We start from the raw sequence: 13,403 nt of genomic DNA, 5'->3' as shown, positions 1-13,403 counted from the left end.
GAGCTGTTTGATTTCGGCGTCGAATCAGAAATGGAGCTTATGGCAAACCTGAGTGAAAGGATCGCTCTGCTCTGCACAGTATGAGAAGTACAAGAAATCACATGAGCGCTGAATACGCAACGTTCGTTTTGATAACCGATACTTGACGTATCTGCACGTCGGGTCTCTTAAAATGTCGACTCGTGCGTCTTTTTAGGTTGATAAGACCAAGGTGAACGTTTTAAACTGGTATGGCAGTAAATGCAAAAAGGTGACTTAAAACACTGTCGCGGAGTAAATGTTTTATGAGTGACAATGTGAACCGGGGACAAAGTAATTCACTCTATAAATGGAAAATCTTGCTTGGAAATGACAAGTAGTGGAAGAACTTGGAATACAATTGGCATTAGCAAATGTACTGTGTTGAACTTTGGAGCTTCCGCTGTACTAAGTTTGGCTGGATCGCCAACTTTGCTTTGTTTTTTTTTCCATTTCCTTCAGCCTGAAGTTAGTGTTCTACCAAAAGAATTAAGATCACAAGACATCTTCTTGAGCTGTTTTCGCAGTATTTGTCAGTCCTCTTGTCTATTTTTACATCAGTTCGGCGATGATCAATAAACTGTTGTTGGAGGAGCCCTGGAGTAAATATTAAAACAGCTTTGTGTGCTTAAAAAAATGCATGGGGAATTTTGTTTTTCTGTTCATTAATGAGGTTGAAAAAAAAAAAAAAACGATTGACGCTCCTAAGAAAAACAAACACTTCATTTTGAGCAAGTATAAGAATGAGCAGCAGTGGCTCATTCCTTAAGGAGAGGGCCTGGCAACGGTTGAAAAACAAGTCAGACTGGTTGCTGCCACATTGAGCAAGGCACCCCCACGACTCCACAACTGCTTATGAATGAAAAGGAGCAGCAGGAAAACAAGCTCAGTCAGTTTTCAATACAAACGGGCCCTATTTTTATCGACAATCAACCGTGCCTGCCATAAATACGGCAAGTCTAGTTTAGCTTGTTTCCAAATTTGGTAGAGCACGCTGCGTGTTGCTCGGTGTTCTCAGGTCGATTTCTATTCTACCCTCCTGTCTAAATTTATTAAGAATACCTAAAGCCACGTCTAATTTGTGGCGCCGGAAGATATTTGGGTGTATTTGATGGTGGCGCGGGCAGACAGATTGGGAGCGCCACTTGTGTAGACTTGTGAGGTGGATGTCATCGTATTTCAATCAAAAATGTGCTAATAGCATGGGACAATGCCTCTGGATTATTGTAGAAATCAATTCATTAAAGGACTTGTGGGTGACTACCTCATCCGCAAGGGGAGATCTTGCTGCTACACTTTCTTACACGCTTTACGCTCATCAATGTCATGCACAGAACCCAGCAAGTCAATTTCTGCTTCCGCCCTAATTTTAAAGTAAAATGACGGTCGCCGCTTCAATTGGTCGTGAGTCGGCTCCGTTCCATCCCACATCACAAACGCCCCCTTATGCCCAATTCTACCTGTGCAGTCCAAGAAAAAAAACAACGAAACGTAGAAAACTCCACCCATGCACACGGACTGCGTTTTGCGCTTGACTTGCGCTAGGTGTGAAAATAGGGCCCTTCATATGGAGTTGGAAGGGCACGGGGCAGCACGGTTTACTCGTGGATAATATAGCTGCCTTACAGTTCTAAGCTCAGTCATTCAAAGGCCGGAGCCCAGACTCGAAACCCCTGCCATCAGAACTGCGAGGTACACGTGCGGACTGCTTTTTAATATTCCATTCACCCATCCATTTTCTTCCGCTTATCCGGGGTCGTATCAGCGGGGCAACAGTTTTTCAAAATGGAATGGATTATTGGATCAAAGTAAATGTTTTGTTTTTTTGTGATGACATTTTAAGAGCACAACTACAAGATATCAAACGGAGAAGGACAGTGCCGCGGCTGTTCAGAGATCACTTTCCTACAGACAAAGAAAAAAAAATGTGTGACTGAATGAGCAAATGGAAAGATGACTAATGACAAATGTGGCTCGGCAGCAAAGTAATGGCGTGCAGCGGCGAGATGAAAAGATAAGAAGCAGGATCCTCAGCTGCGGGCGACCTGATGGTGTCCTCACTGGGGTTGGTGCAGCTGATTGTCACATGGCCATGAAAGCAGCCCACAAGTTCCCCTGAGGCACCGTCATCCCCTCTCATCAAAAGACTTCACATATGAAATCATCACAACCGGCATAAACTGGATTCATTGCGAAATCTTTGCAAATTTCCCCATTCTTTGTTGTTTGCCAGCTTTTCTTTTCTTTAGAATTCTACTGACAGCCACACTGTTTGCTCGCACGTCAATAGTTACAGTGGTAGAAGAAGTCTACACACCCGTCATCGAGTATCATGATTTTGTGATGTCAAAAAAAAAAAAAAAAGACACCAAGAAGGCATTTGGAACAAACCAATCACATTGAAACTTCCGTAAAATGGGAGTCGGTGGACGCCGTCACAATTTGAAGTGACTCTGATGCTTGGAAGTTTGTGCTAACACTGACTGTTATTTTGAACGGTTCATAATTCCCTCCACCTTACATACTTGAAGTTAAACAAAAGCAGCCCGTTCATGTTGCTGCCACCACCGTGCTTCACTGTTGCCACGGTGCTGTGTTGTTGTTGATGAGCACTGCGGCATTTTTTTTCAAGCAAGCCAAAAAGTTCAACCGTGGTTTTACCAGACCGAAACACATTTTCCCACTTCGTTTTGGGAGATTTCAAATGAGTTGTTCCGGTTAAAGGCCACATGAACGGAGGAACAAATGGTTGATCTTGAAGGTAGTTCCAAAAACCTTTTGCTATTCCAACAGGGGGTGTGTAGACTTTTCATTCCATCCATAGCATTAATGATATGTATTTTTACTCTCCAAGGACAAATCAAATCAGAGCCCTGGCTCATGACATACACTGACCTAGTTTCTGCCTACAACCTATTTTCCCCAAACAATACAGAGACTGTCTGTCGGCTTCGTGCGTGTGCATGTGTTTTCACGGGAGAGAAAAGTTCTGAGGCAAAAAGCTGCCGTGCAGTTTTCAGCACTCCCTCTGCTGAATGAGTAAAGCCAACTACTGTACACCTCTTTCAACGCCGGGGAGGCCACAATGTCACAAGGGTGATAAATGCATTAAAAAAAACGAAAAGCTTGAAAAGTGAGCATTTCAAAAATGGGCATTGAAATAACAGACATTTGCGACGCGACCGTAGAGCGTGTCTACTTGTTAAATGTCAGATGACAAGATAACGCAGGAAGGTCTTGCAAAAGAAATTTGCTTGTAACTCCTCAAATCCATCTCATGACTATGCCAACAGCTCCGGGCGTGTTTGGGCAACACAAAATGGAAGTTTCTAATCACCGACGAGCATTGCGTTGATATGTGAACGTCTTTCCCTTGTACTGGACTTCATTCTACAGACGTTATGAAGAACCGTAATTTCTTTAAAAAAAAATTATTAGCTCAGTACAAAAGTTGTAAGTACTTTATTCAAACCAATAAAACTTACGTTACAGTCACAACTGCATGAAAAATGACAAATGCAGGCTTTTAATTCTCTAAAATTAAAAAAAAAAAACGTTCATGGTACTTTCCTCCCTTTGAAGAGCTCCGTCAAAATGTGGTTTAAGCAGGAGGTACAATGGGTAGGATTCAATTAAAAGCGGCGAGGATGCTTGTTCGGTACATTGTACCAACAATCGCTTGCTTCATAGAGTGGAGGTAAAAAAAATACAACAGCACCTCCAGTGGACATTTGCTGGGAGAAGGAAGAGTCGCTTGCCCAAGTGACTTAATCATTAATGATGAGCTCATCGCAGCCCCAGTCTTCATAACTTCCATCTGGAAGGTAGCGGCGGATGATGACGGGGATCTTTCCACACCTAGTGGATGAGACAAGGAAGCGGGTGGGGCTGAATGAGTTCCTGGTCCACTTTGTAGCAAACTAGATTTTGTTAGTGGCCCTGCAGTCTTGCTACGCTCCATAATCAGCAATGGGAGGAATCAGTTTGTCTCATTCAAAATTAAAAAGGCCGATTAAAATTTGTCTTTTTTTTTTTTAATTAGCTTTGGACGATGCAAGGGAACACATACACACACTACTTACTTGAGCTCCTTCATGGCAATTTGTAAGGGGTCCGTTTCTCCTTCCAGTTCCACCATGACCGGTGCGCACATCCTGTTAAGTGTGAAATTACGTGACACACAAAACAGAAACATTTCAACTAGTTATCCATCCATTTTCTATCACAAGGTTGCCGGGAAATTGAGTCAGCTGACTTTGATGAGCACTAACCACTTTGACTCACCTTAACACAAAATTTAGAGACATACATTAGTGTAAGATTCACCATTTTGGAAAATGGACTGAAGCAGAGCGGGCATACCCGGAGGAAATTCAGCCAGCATTGAGAGAACATGAAAATTCCATACATAGTGGCTGGAGGTGAAATTTCAACACAGAACAAAAACTTTTGAAGGGCTCCAGCACGCCCGTGACCCTCGTGAGGATAAGCGGCTCAAATAATGGATGGATGGATGCGCATAGCTTCATTCACACAAGTACAATACTGACATTTAAAAAGCACTTTACATTTAAAAAAAAATACTGCAACAAGTTTATAATGTGCTCATTCAACCGAACAAAACGCTTACGCTATTTGGAGGGCTCTAGTTCCCAAAACTCTGGCTCGCTCATATTTTGTCATGTATGATGTTGTTATCCTCTTCTGGTTGGCCTGCTGGCCCTCACCTGCCGGTAGGATCTGAACATTCTCCTGGTCGTCCTGTCCAATAAAGTCAAGAAAAGAAAGTTTCACATATATCGCAGTACAAAGACGGACCCGTGAAGAAATCGGAAGATACAAACTGTGATTACTCACGTCTTCCGCGTTTTCCAAGTCATCTAATCCTTCGTCCTCTTCAGCATCATCAAAATCTCCGTCATCAAAGCTACAAAAATGATAAGGGTCAACAATCAAAACAACAGAAAAGAAGGACAAGTGAACGTTGCAGTCACACTACGAATAAAATGTTGGGGCAGTTATAACGAAGCTGGGCGGCTCGTCCACTTTCCTTCAAATATTCGTTAAACTATGACATAATCGCGTCGAAAGGCAACTTTTCATGTTACTGACTTATCTTCGTTGTCCGACATATCTTGCTGTAGAGTCGCAAATATCCCAAGTTTTATTCTCTTGCTGTCTGTTGTAAACAAGAACACGCACGAGTGTGATGAACGATTCACTTCCGGTTCCTGTGTGCACTGAGAAAGAGGAACGGAACAACAGCGATTACAACTAATGTTCCGTTTGTTTAGTGTTTATCCCTCGACGCCATCAGAAAGAAGGCACGATTAGGAATAAGCGCATTTCTATGCAGATCATCAACATTGCATGTATGCTTATAAACAAAAAAATAAAAATACAATAAAGTAAATTATAATACTACAGCGCATACAATTTTGCATTTCGTAAACACTAGCGCCACCGAGCGGATTTTTCATGTTACGTGAATAGTCAAGTTTGCCGCAAGCTCATTCGTTCTGATAAATGAAACTTCAATGAACTTTTATGTACACGTTTATTATATATTTTTTCTCATATGCAAGTGAATTAAAAAAAATCTGGACATCGTGGAAAATATATATATATTTTTTAAAAAATTCTATCAGTAGTGAAATGCGATTCAAAAAGTGGGGTTTTCTTAGCTGAAAACTATCATCCAAATTATAATGAATAAAATCCCGGTTTCACTCTGTGGTTCATCTAAAAGATGAGTTTCCTTCTTTGAACTGAACTGCAATTTTGTTTACAACATGAGAGTGCACAGAGGTGCATCTGTATCTTTAATAAAACCGTTTGCATTTGAAAAAATATATACATATTGAGTACATGCATATCTTTTAGCCTAATGGCATAATTGCCTCGACGTCAATTTTAACTTGCTGACACAATGTCAATACCAATGTGCCTGTTACACATTTTTTTTAATGTGAATATAGGTTCTCACTCATCCAGTTATGGTAATTCACAAAGGCACCTGGACTCTTTTTGCTTGTTAAATTTGTGGTGTTTTCTTGTGCGGAAAATATTTTAAAGGACTGAGGCAATTTTGCTATTATGCTGACACAAAAAAATGTACTTTTGACTTGTGATACATTCCTAAGTGTGCCACTCAATCTACAGTTGCATAACAGTTTAAGCACACAGTAACGTAAAATGAGGCCAACACTTGATCATGTCCAAGCAGAACTTCATTTGATGTCTTTGAACCTTTCTTCAGTTTTATTCTCCGGCCGTCTCAACAGACATTCAGCTCTTTTTGTCCACAGAGTCTGCACTGCGCTCGCCTTTCCAGTTCATCTTAAAAACCTTTGAGGGCTTGAACTTTCCTTTTGACTTCTTGAGCTCTTTCAAACCTTCTTTCTGGAAGTCTGACAAGAGACCCCCCACCCCAAAAAAAAAAAAAAAAAATTCCACACATCACACTAGTCATCATTTCCAACACAGTATGCAACATCGTTTGACAGTAAAAAATTAATATAATAAACACACCTGTGTTCTTGATCATTCCTTCCGAAAGCGCATCCTCTTCTCGCTCCCTAATTGGGAAAAAGAGTTGCACTATTACTTTTCCAACATGAAAATGCATTTATTATTTATCCTCATTGCACCTCTTCCTGTCTTGATCTAAAATGCTGACGATCTGGTTCCTCTGCTCGATGATGACAAGCAGCTCGGTCATCAGGCTTTGTTCTCGACTTCGATCTTCTTGACTCCAGACGCTCTCTGAACGTGGAAGGGCCACGGCGTGTTACACCAACAAACGGCTCAAAGGTGTTTGCCGTATACAAGTACATAGTGCAGAATTTTCGACACGCATTGGAATTTCATCTCCGGCGCAGCGCAAATCGTTTTGCACCGCATCACATGACAATAAACTCACCTGGTTTATTGAGGAGACGTCGAAGCTCGTACTCCACATCCGCTTGCCTCTCTTCCAACTGTTGCTGCTTAGTCCTGGTCCACGATGCAGTTCAATTTTGGTTTTTATTTGGAATTCTTACGATTTTTTTTCTTTACACACAGTATTGTAAGTGCGGAGACTCGCCTGTAAAGCATTATCATTGTCACAACCCCAAAGGCTACTTACAAATAAACCAGCTCGGTATCTCGTCGCATCAGAAATTGTCTCTTCTGGGTAAGAGCAAGCCATTCGGCCAGCAGACCTTCTTCCTCTTTGTCTGAAATGAAAAAGAAACTATACTATTGGCCTCTGAAGTTTTAAGTAGCACGCATATTTGTTTTGAAACAAAAGGCGCGATGAACCATTGCTGCACTCTCTGATATTCCTCTCCAAGTCAACGCCTCGTTCTTCCAGCGCCTCGAGCTGCTTTGTCACTTGTCTCGTTTCCACCTGCAGATCTGCTGTAGAAATATACTGGTCGGCCTGCACCTGCAAAACAAACAATACCGAGCATTCCTCCTCAAAATCTCCCAACGCACGTAATCCAAACGACTGACTCGTGTGAGCAAACTAAATCATTCTACCATGCTCTCTTCACGCAGCAAGAAAGTTTTAAGTTGTGAATCGGCACCATACCTTCCTTTTGATGAGTGGGAAGCCGTGCCCGGGAGCGGGTGCCCGTCCAGATGTGAGGGCTTGGCATGTTTTGGATTTGGGCATTTCTGCGTTTGCATCGCAATGCTCCTTCTCTTTGTAAATCTGCGAAGATGAAATGTTGAAATGACACTTGCAACCATTCTGTACGGAGGGGATTGTATGTGAACAAAATCTGAGAATTACACAGAGAAAACTGTATTTTTGTATTCAAAACACATCCCTTATTTTTTTTTTTTTTAGACAAAGTAAGTCCACCTTCCGTACCTTACTTGGGGTTGAGCAGGGCGATTTGTTGTCCTCTGTCATGACAAAAGGTAACTTTGTAGATTTGACGGCCGGCACCGAAAGACTTCTTGGCAAAATGGGGCTACGACTGACTTGGTGTGGGACATTGGCAGCTGTTACATCTGAGCCACCAAGTTGACTGCTATGTCCTCCATGAGTGTCTTTGACACGTGGCTCCGTTTTGACTCCATCTTCCTCGTCCAGGTCCTCACCGAAAGGATTGGGGGGAGGGATTCTCGGTCTGTACCAGTATACGCGGCCATTTGGACCACGTTTGGAATGCATGGGGGGTCCTGGGGACTGAACGGGAGGCAGCTGCGTCCAAGGACCGGGATGGATGATTCCGAGCCACGGGTGGTTGGTTTTCACGGGACTTTTCAGGCTTCTGCTGGAACAATTTAAAAGAAAGCGATGACAATCGGTTCCCCCCGTTAAAAGGGAAATAAACAATAAAGCTGAGAGGGTTTTCGTCGCCCTTGCTCATCATCAAGGCCTTTCTATTGTAAGCCACCAATGGGCCAGAAGTCAACAATATGTCAATACATCATGGAAGAATTTCTATTGACGTTCATTTGACAAGATTTGGGGTCGTGCGGTGCAAAGAAACAAACGCAGCCGTTGCCTTACATGTGAGATGAAAAAGGCAAAGGCCGACTTTGAGTGGTCTGTTCGCGTGCCGGCTGCTGACTCTCTCCATGAGTTACTTGTGCAGAAGGAGACGGCAACTGCGGGGGCGCCTCCGTTTTTGTTTCATCCTTTTGCTCGTCACTTTCCACCAGAAACAGCCGCGACTCGTCCTTGCCATTGGTTGTCTCTTTAATGAATGTCACAGAACAGGGATCACGTGATTCAGGAAAAGGAAGATTTACTATTGTCATTAAAAAAAAAAAAAATTGCTCAGGTGTCACTTTTGAAACATGGGTTCAACATCAGATTAGCTGGGTTTGTTTCATGTGAGTTTTTTTTTTTTGGTAGCACGAATTTAAAAAAAAAAAAGGAAACTATTCATCTGTTTGAAAAGGCGAAGACTGAGTTTGAATGGTGGGAGTGCCGGCACAGGAAAAGCGACACTGAACCAGAAGGATCTTTGCTTCCTGCAGACTCCAACCTCAGTGTAAATATTCCAACAGACGTTTGAAGCGGAGTCATTTCAAGAATAGGCACAATAACAACAACAATGGCAAAGTCGTGTTTTGTCTCATACAGCGCGATGACGAATCAATGTGCCTGCCTATTAAGAATGATCTTTATCCATTGATCTGTACACTGCACCCATCTAGTTTGTACTGAAAAAGGCAGAAACATGTAGTTCAATTTTGCATAAGAGACAACCTAGAGAATATATATAATAAAAGCCAACTGTCAAATAAATGTCCATTTCCTTACCTGAGGTGCTACTCACTGTTTGGAAAGGTTGAGTCTCGGCTGCGCAGACAGAGTCTGGCATCTGTTTGGATGCCAGCTGCTCACTTTCTCCAGTGGCTTCTCCGTAGACCGACGGGAACTCCGAGGGCTCCTCGGTTGCGGTCTCCTCCTTGTGCCCGCAGCTCCCTACCAAAACCGATGGCGATGCGTCCTCGCCATCGGTCGTCTCGTCAACGTTTACTGGGAAGGGTTGAGGAGATGGCGGCCTTGACATGTTACTCCGTGTGTCAGATGACTGGCGCCGTGCTGTTTGCTCGTCCTCCAGTGGTTTATAAACCAGTCTGTCACATGACTTTGTTTTCTCAGAGTAGCGAGGGACGCCGAGGAGAGTCAATCTACGAAGAGACAAGCAGTCTTCCCATCCCTCAACGTTCTGAACTGCTAGAATATTTGAACCGTCTGTTATGTGGTCAGAACAGATGAATTGACCGGCGTCTTTTCCGGGAATGAAGAAGCCCGCTGCGAGGGTGCCGTGGCACAATTGGCATCTGAAAGATATCAAGGTTGCATGTCTCGATGTCTTCTAACCCGTAGAAACGCAGCCACTTTAAGAAACGTGAGTCGAGTGGCCTTACCTGAAACAAGTGCGATGCCAGATCTCTCCGCAGATCACAAGTCTTTGAATAAGATGAACAGGTTTGGCGCAAAAGTGACATACGTGATGTCGACTTTTATCAGAACAATGGTCATCTTCGATGGAGGGCAAATAAGCCGGATGCTGGAAAAAAAAAGGAAGCAACATGAACATTTGAGAATACAGAGAGGATGTGTGAATCAAGCGTTTTTGATACATTGGAAGATTTAGTCTTTCATCACCTTGTTTGATGGAGTGATGTGTGATGACCTAGCCGGATGCTGGAAAAAAAAAGGAAGCAACATGAAAATTGGAGAATACAGAGAGGATGTGTGAATCGAGAATCTCTTTCAAGCGTTTTTGATACATCGGAAGATTTAGTCTTTCATCACCTTGTTTGATGGAGTGATGTGTGATGACCTCAAACTGGAAGGACCTGCTGCAAAGTCAAGAGAGAAAATGTAAATGATGAAGAAAGACCACGTGTGAAAAACACGTCTGCGCTCCAGCCCGGTGCTGTCGAAGTTGAACGTGCAGGTTTGGGGATTTGGGGAGGAAGCAATTCGCAGAAGCACAGGGAGGACCTGCAAATTCCACAAAGGAAGGCCGCAGACAATTTGTGCTGCTCCACAGTATTTTTTGTGACTTATAACGAAGCAATAAATGAAGGTAAGCTATGAGAAAGTAGAATAAATTCCACTGTGCTATAAGAAACAAACCGATCGGCCACAAAGTAGCTAAACTACAGAACTTGGAGTTAACGCCCTTTTAGCCACGTCACACTGTGGTTTACTTTGCTTTTAAATAAATGCATAATTCTAATGACGTGGATAGAAAAAGCCCACACGCCCCTGTTTAAATGCCAGGTTTTTGTGATCCAAAAACATTGAGACCATGATAAACCATTTCAAATCTTTTTCCACCATTAATTTAACTTATAAACTTGAACGCATTCATTCTAGTATGCTTTTACCCGGAGGAATAAGTTTCTTTGTCAATAAATGCATAATTCTAATGACGTGGATAGAAAAAAGTCCACACACCCCTGTTTAAACGCCAGGTTTTTGTGATCCAAAAACATTGAGACCATGATAAACCATTTCAAATCTTTTTCCACCATTAATTTAACTTATAAACTTGAACGCATTCATTCTAGTATGCTTTTACCCGGAGGAATAAGTTTCTTTGTCTTGTTTTTTTCATATTACAAAAAAAAAAAAAAAAAAGTGACATTTGAACACCAAACGCCAGGTTTTTGTGATCCAAAAACATTGAGACCATGATAAACCATTTCAAATCTTTTTCCACCATTAATTTGACCAATAAACTTGAACACAATTCATTCTAGTATGCTTTTACCCGGAGGAATAAGTTTATCTTTGTCTTGTTTTTTTCATATTACAAAAAAAAGTGACATTTGAACACGGGTGTACAGTGTGCTTGTTGATTTACTCCCAGCACAATAAAACCGAGGAAGACTTCAAATCAAAACAGAGGGAGACAAAGAGAAGGATATGCTTCCTTACACACACTGTTAGAGAGCCGTCCAAAGTAATGGTAATACTGGGAGAGGTAAGTGATGACACTCAAATAATCAGGCACCTCGGCGGCAAGCATTTCTTTGGGGATCAGGAAAGCGGGGATGCCAAGCTTGGTCTCTGCAACTTCAAAGGCCTGAAAAGAGTTTGTGGAAGGAGACCAAACTTTCTTGAGCCAAGGTACGTTTTATCACAATGTCACCACCAAACAAAAAATGTCACAAAAAGCGAGTGCACGGGTTGATAATGTACTGTTGAACGGATGACAGTTGAACACAGACACATTATTTGTCGTAAATAAATATTTGGGGGACAAATAAAGTCAATCAGATCATTTCCAGTAGAGCACCTGATTATCTCTCGACATACATCACTCCTGAGCAGTATTACATGTTTGTTCAAAGGGACACATGCTTCCAATATGTGCAAATGACTCACCAGTTTGTTGTTTTCATAAACATTAGCCCTTGAGAGGGAACTGAAATGTCTGCATTAAGAAGAACGAGAAAAAAAAAAGAGCAAACTTTAGAGGCTCAATTCAGGAACATGAAAAGTACAGGACAAAAAATGCATAAAAGATTAGAGAGCAAATGAGCTGACTTTATTTTATTGTAACCACAACAACAAACCTGAGTAATCCAATTTACTGTAAAGGGAAGATGTCAAGGAGCGAGATTATGTTGTAGTGAAGAGATTAGGCCCAGTGTAAAATCCAGATTAAACAGCATGCTAGAGCAAATTGGGGTGGTTTTTGTTTTTTTGTGGAACTGCGCACCACGCAGCCCATCTACTCAAATATAGAGAGAGAGAGACAGACTACTCACATGAGATCCGGGCGGTGGCTGTGGATGATGGCACAAAACGCAAGTCCATCTCGGAATGAGGTGGACAAATTGGTGATTTCCACCTGGGGGTAAGTGGTGCATGTTTGGCTGCACCACTTGAGCAAAGCCGCTCTCGATGCCATCGTGTCATGTGTGGCACTGGACCTCATCACATGAGGGCTGGGTCAGCGTGACATACATCAACGGCAACGTGGAGGCAGAAGGGAGCGAGCTCGAGGGCTACATTCAGCACGAGACGTTTCCATATTACACCGACGCTATTAAACAAGGTTGGATGTAGTCACGTTAACGGTGACACGCATTTTCTTAAGAAAAAAAAACGCACGCGAGGAAGTTCACTAAAAGTCGATCTTCCGCGTTAGCTCGAGTTTGTTTAACTTAGGCGGTTGAGATTCCGTTACAGAAGTTGCTTTTTACCACAAACCAAAAGTAAACGTAGAATTGTAGCGCAGTCCCGTGTCTACGTTGCTCGCAGAGGTCCGCAAGTGTGATTTAGGAAAAAAAAATATCCCCTCGGTGGCTGCCCATCCATCTTGCTGTGCGCCACATTCAACATGAAAAGTACAGGACAAAAAATGCATAAAAGATTAGAGAGCAAATGAGCTGACTTTATTTTATTGTAACCACAACAACAAACCTGAGTAATCCAATTTACTGTAAAGGGAAGATGTCAAGGAGTGAGATTATGTTGTAGTGAAGAGATTAGGCCCAGTGTAAAATCCAGATTAAACAGCATGCTAGAGCAAATTGGGGTGTTTTTTTTTTTTTTTTTTTTTGTGGAACTGCGCACCACGCAGCCCATCTACTCAAATATAGAGAGAGAGAGACAGACTACTCACATGAGATCCGGGCGGTGGCTGTGGATGATGGCACAAAACGCAAGTCCATCTCGGAATGAGGTGGACAAATTGGTGATTTCCACCTGGGGGTAAGTGGTGCATGTTTGGCTGCACCACTTGAGCAAAGCCGCTCTCGATGCCATCGTGTCATGTGTGGCACTGGACCTCATCACATGAGGGCTGGGTCAGCGTGACATACATCAACGGCAACGTGGAGGCAAAACGGAGCGAGCTCGAGGGCTACATTCAGCACGAGACGTTTCCATATTACACCGACGC

The 13,403-nt window shown here is 42.6% G+C and overlaps 2 protein-coding genes across 7 annotated transcripts; both read right to left on the bottom strand.

Moving 5' to 3' along the window:
• Positions 1-3,463: 3,463 nt before the first annotated feature.
• polr2f (RNA polymerase II, I and III subunit F) lies at positions 3,464-5,273 on the bottom strand. The gene is made up of 5 exons (XM_019870925.1): positions 5,131-5,273; positions 4,876-4,945; positions 4,649-4,779; positions 4,101-4,172; positions 3,464-3,876 (listed from the first exon to the last, which is right to left on the bottom strand). Exons 1-5 carry the CDS (start codon positions 5,148-5,150, stop codon positions 3,786-3,788), a joined length of 384 nt encoding a protein of 127 aa, XP_019726484.1. The 5' UTR covers positions 5,151-5,273; the 3' UTR covers positions 3,464-3,785.
• Positions 5,274-5,945: 672 nt separating this feature from the next.
• LOC109516396 (MICAL-like protein 1) lies at positions 5,946-13,335 on the bottom strand. 6 transcript variants are annotated; one of them, XM_019870910.1, is made up of 15 exons: positions 13,125-13,335; positions 11,879-11,927; positions 11,429-11,576; positions 10,295-10,341; positions 9,904-10,046; positions 9,290-9,816; positions 8,531-8,717; positions 7,883-8,288; positions 7,598-7,720; positions 7,324-7,450; positions 7,148-7,238; positions 6,941-7,014; positions 6,669-6,783; positions 6,550-6,596; positions 5,946-6,428 (listed from the first exon to the last, which is right to left on the bottom strand). In XM_019870910.1, exons 1-15 carry the CDS (start codon positions 13,292-13,294, stop codon positions 6,307-6,309), a joined length of 2,376 nt encoding a protein of 791 aa, XP_019726469.1. In that variant the 5' UTR covers positions 13,295-13,335; the 3' UTR covers positions 5,946-6,306. The 6 variants fall into 6 exon arrangements, with proteins under 6 accessions (XP_019726469.1, XP_019726474.1, XP_019726468.1 ...); XM_019870915.1 differs by lacking the exon at positions 13,125-13,335 and adding an exon at positions 12,923-13,094; XM_019870909.1 differs by lacking the exon at positions 13,125-13,335 and adding an exon at positions 12,265-12,689.
• Positions 13,336-13,403: the final 68 nt, after the last annotated feature.

This window comes from Hippocampus comes, unplaced genomic scaffold (assembly GCF_001891065.2).
Source record: "Hippocampus comes isolate QL1 unplaced genomic scaffold, H_comes_QL1_v1.1 scaffold343, whole genome shotgun sequence".
NCBI classification, from domain to species: domain Eukaryota; kingdom Metazoa; phylum Chordata; class Actinopteri; order Syngnathiformes; family Syngnathidae; genus Hippocampus; species Hippocampus comes.
The sequence above is the reverse complement of the archived record's forward strand: the minus strand, read 5'-3'. Positions and strand labels throughout refer to the sequence as shown.

Coding starts and splice junctions, on each gene's coding strand:
- polr2f (XM_019870925.1), bottom strand. CDS start 5,150: ATGTCGGACAACGAAGATAA. Junction 4,946..5,130: donor ATGTCGGACAACGAAGATAA/GTCAGTAACATG, acceptor TCATTTTTGTAG/CTTTGATGACGGAGATTTTG. Junction 3,877..4,100: donor ATTGCCATGAAGGAGCTCAA/GTAAGTAGTGTG, acceptor CTCATCCACTAG/GTGTGGAAAGATCCCCGTCA.
- LOC109516396 (XM_019870910.1), bottom strand. CDS start 13,294: ATGAGGTCCAGTGCCACACATGACACGATGGCATCGAGAGCGGCTTTG. Junction 9,817..9,903: donor TGGCATCGCACTTGTTTCAG/GTAAGGCCACTC, acceptor GATATCTTTCAG/ATGCCAATTGTGCCACGGCA. Junction 8,718..9,289: donor AACAGTGAGTAGCACCTCAG/GTAAGGAAATGG, acceptor CATTCATTAAAG/AGACAACCAATGGCAAGGAC.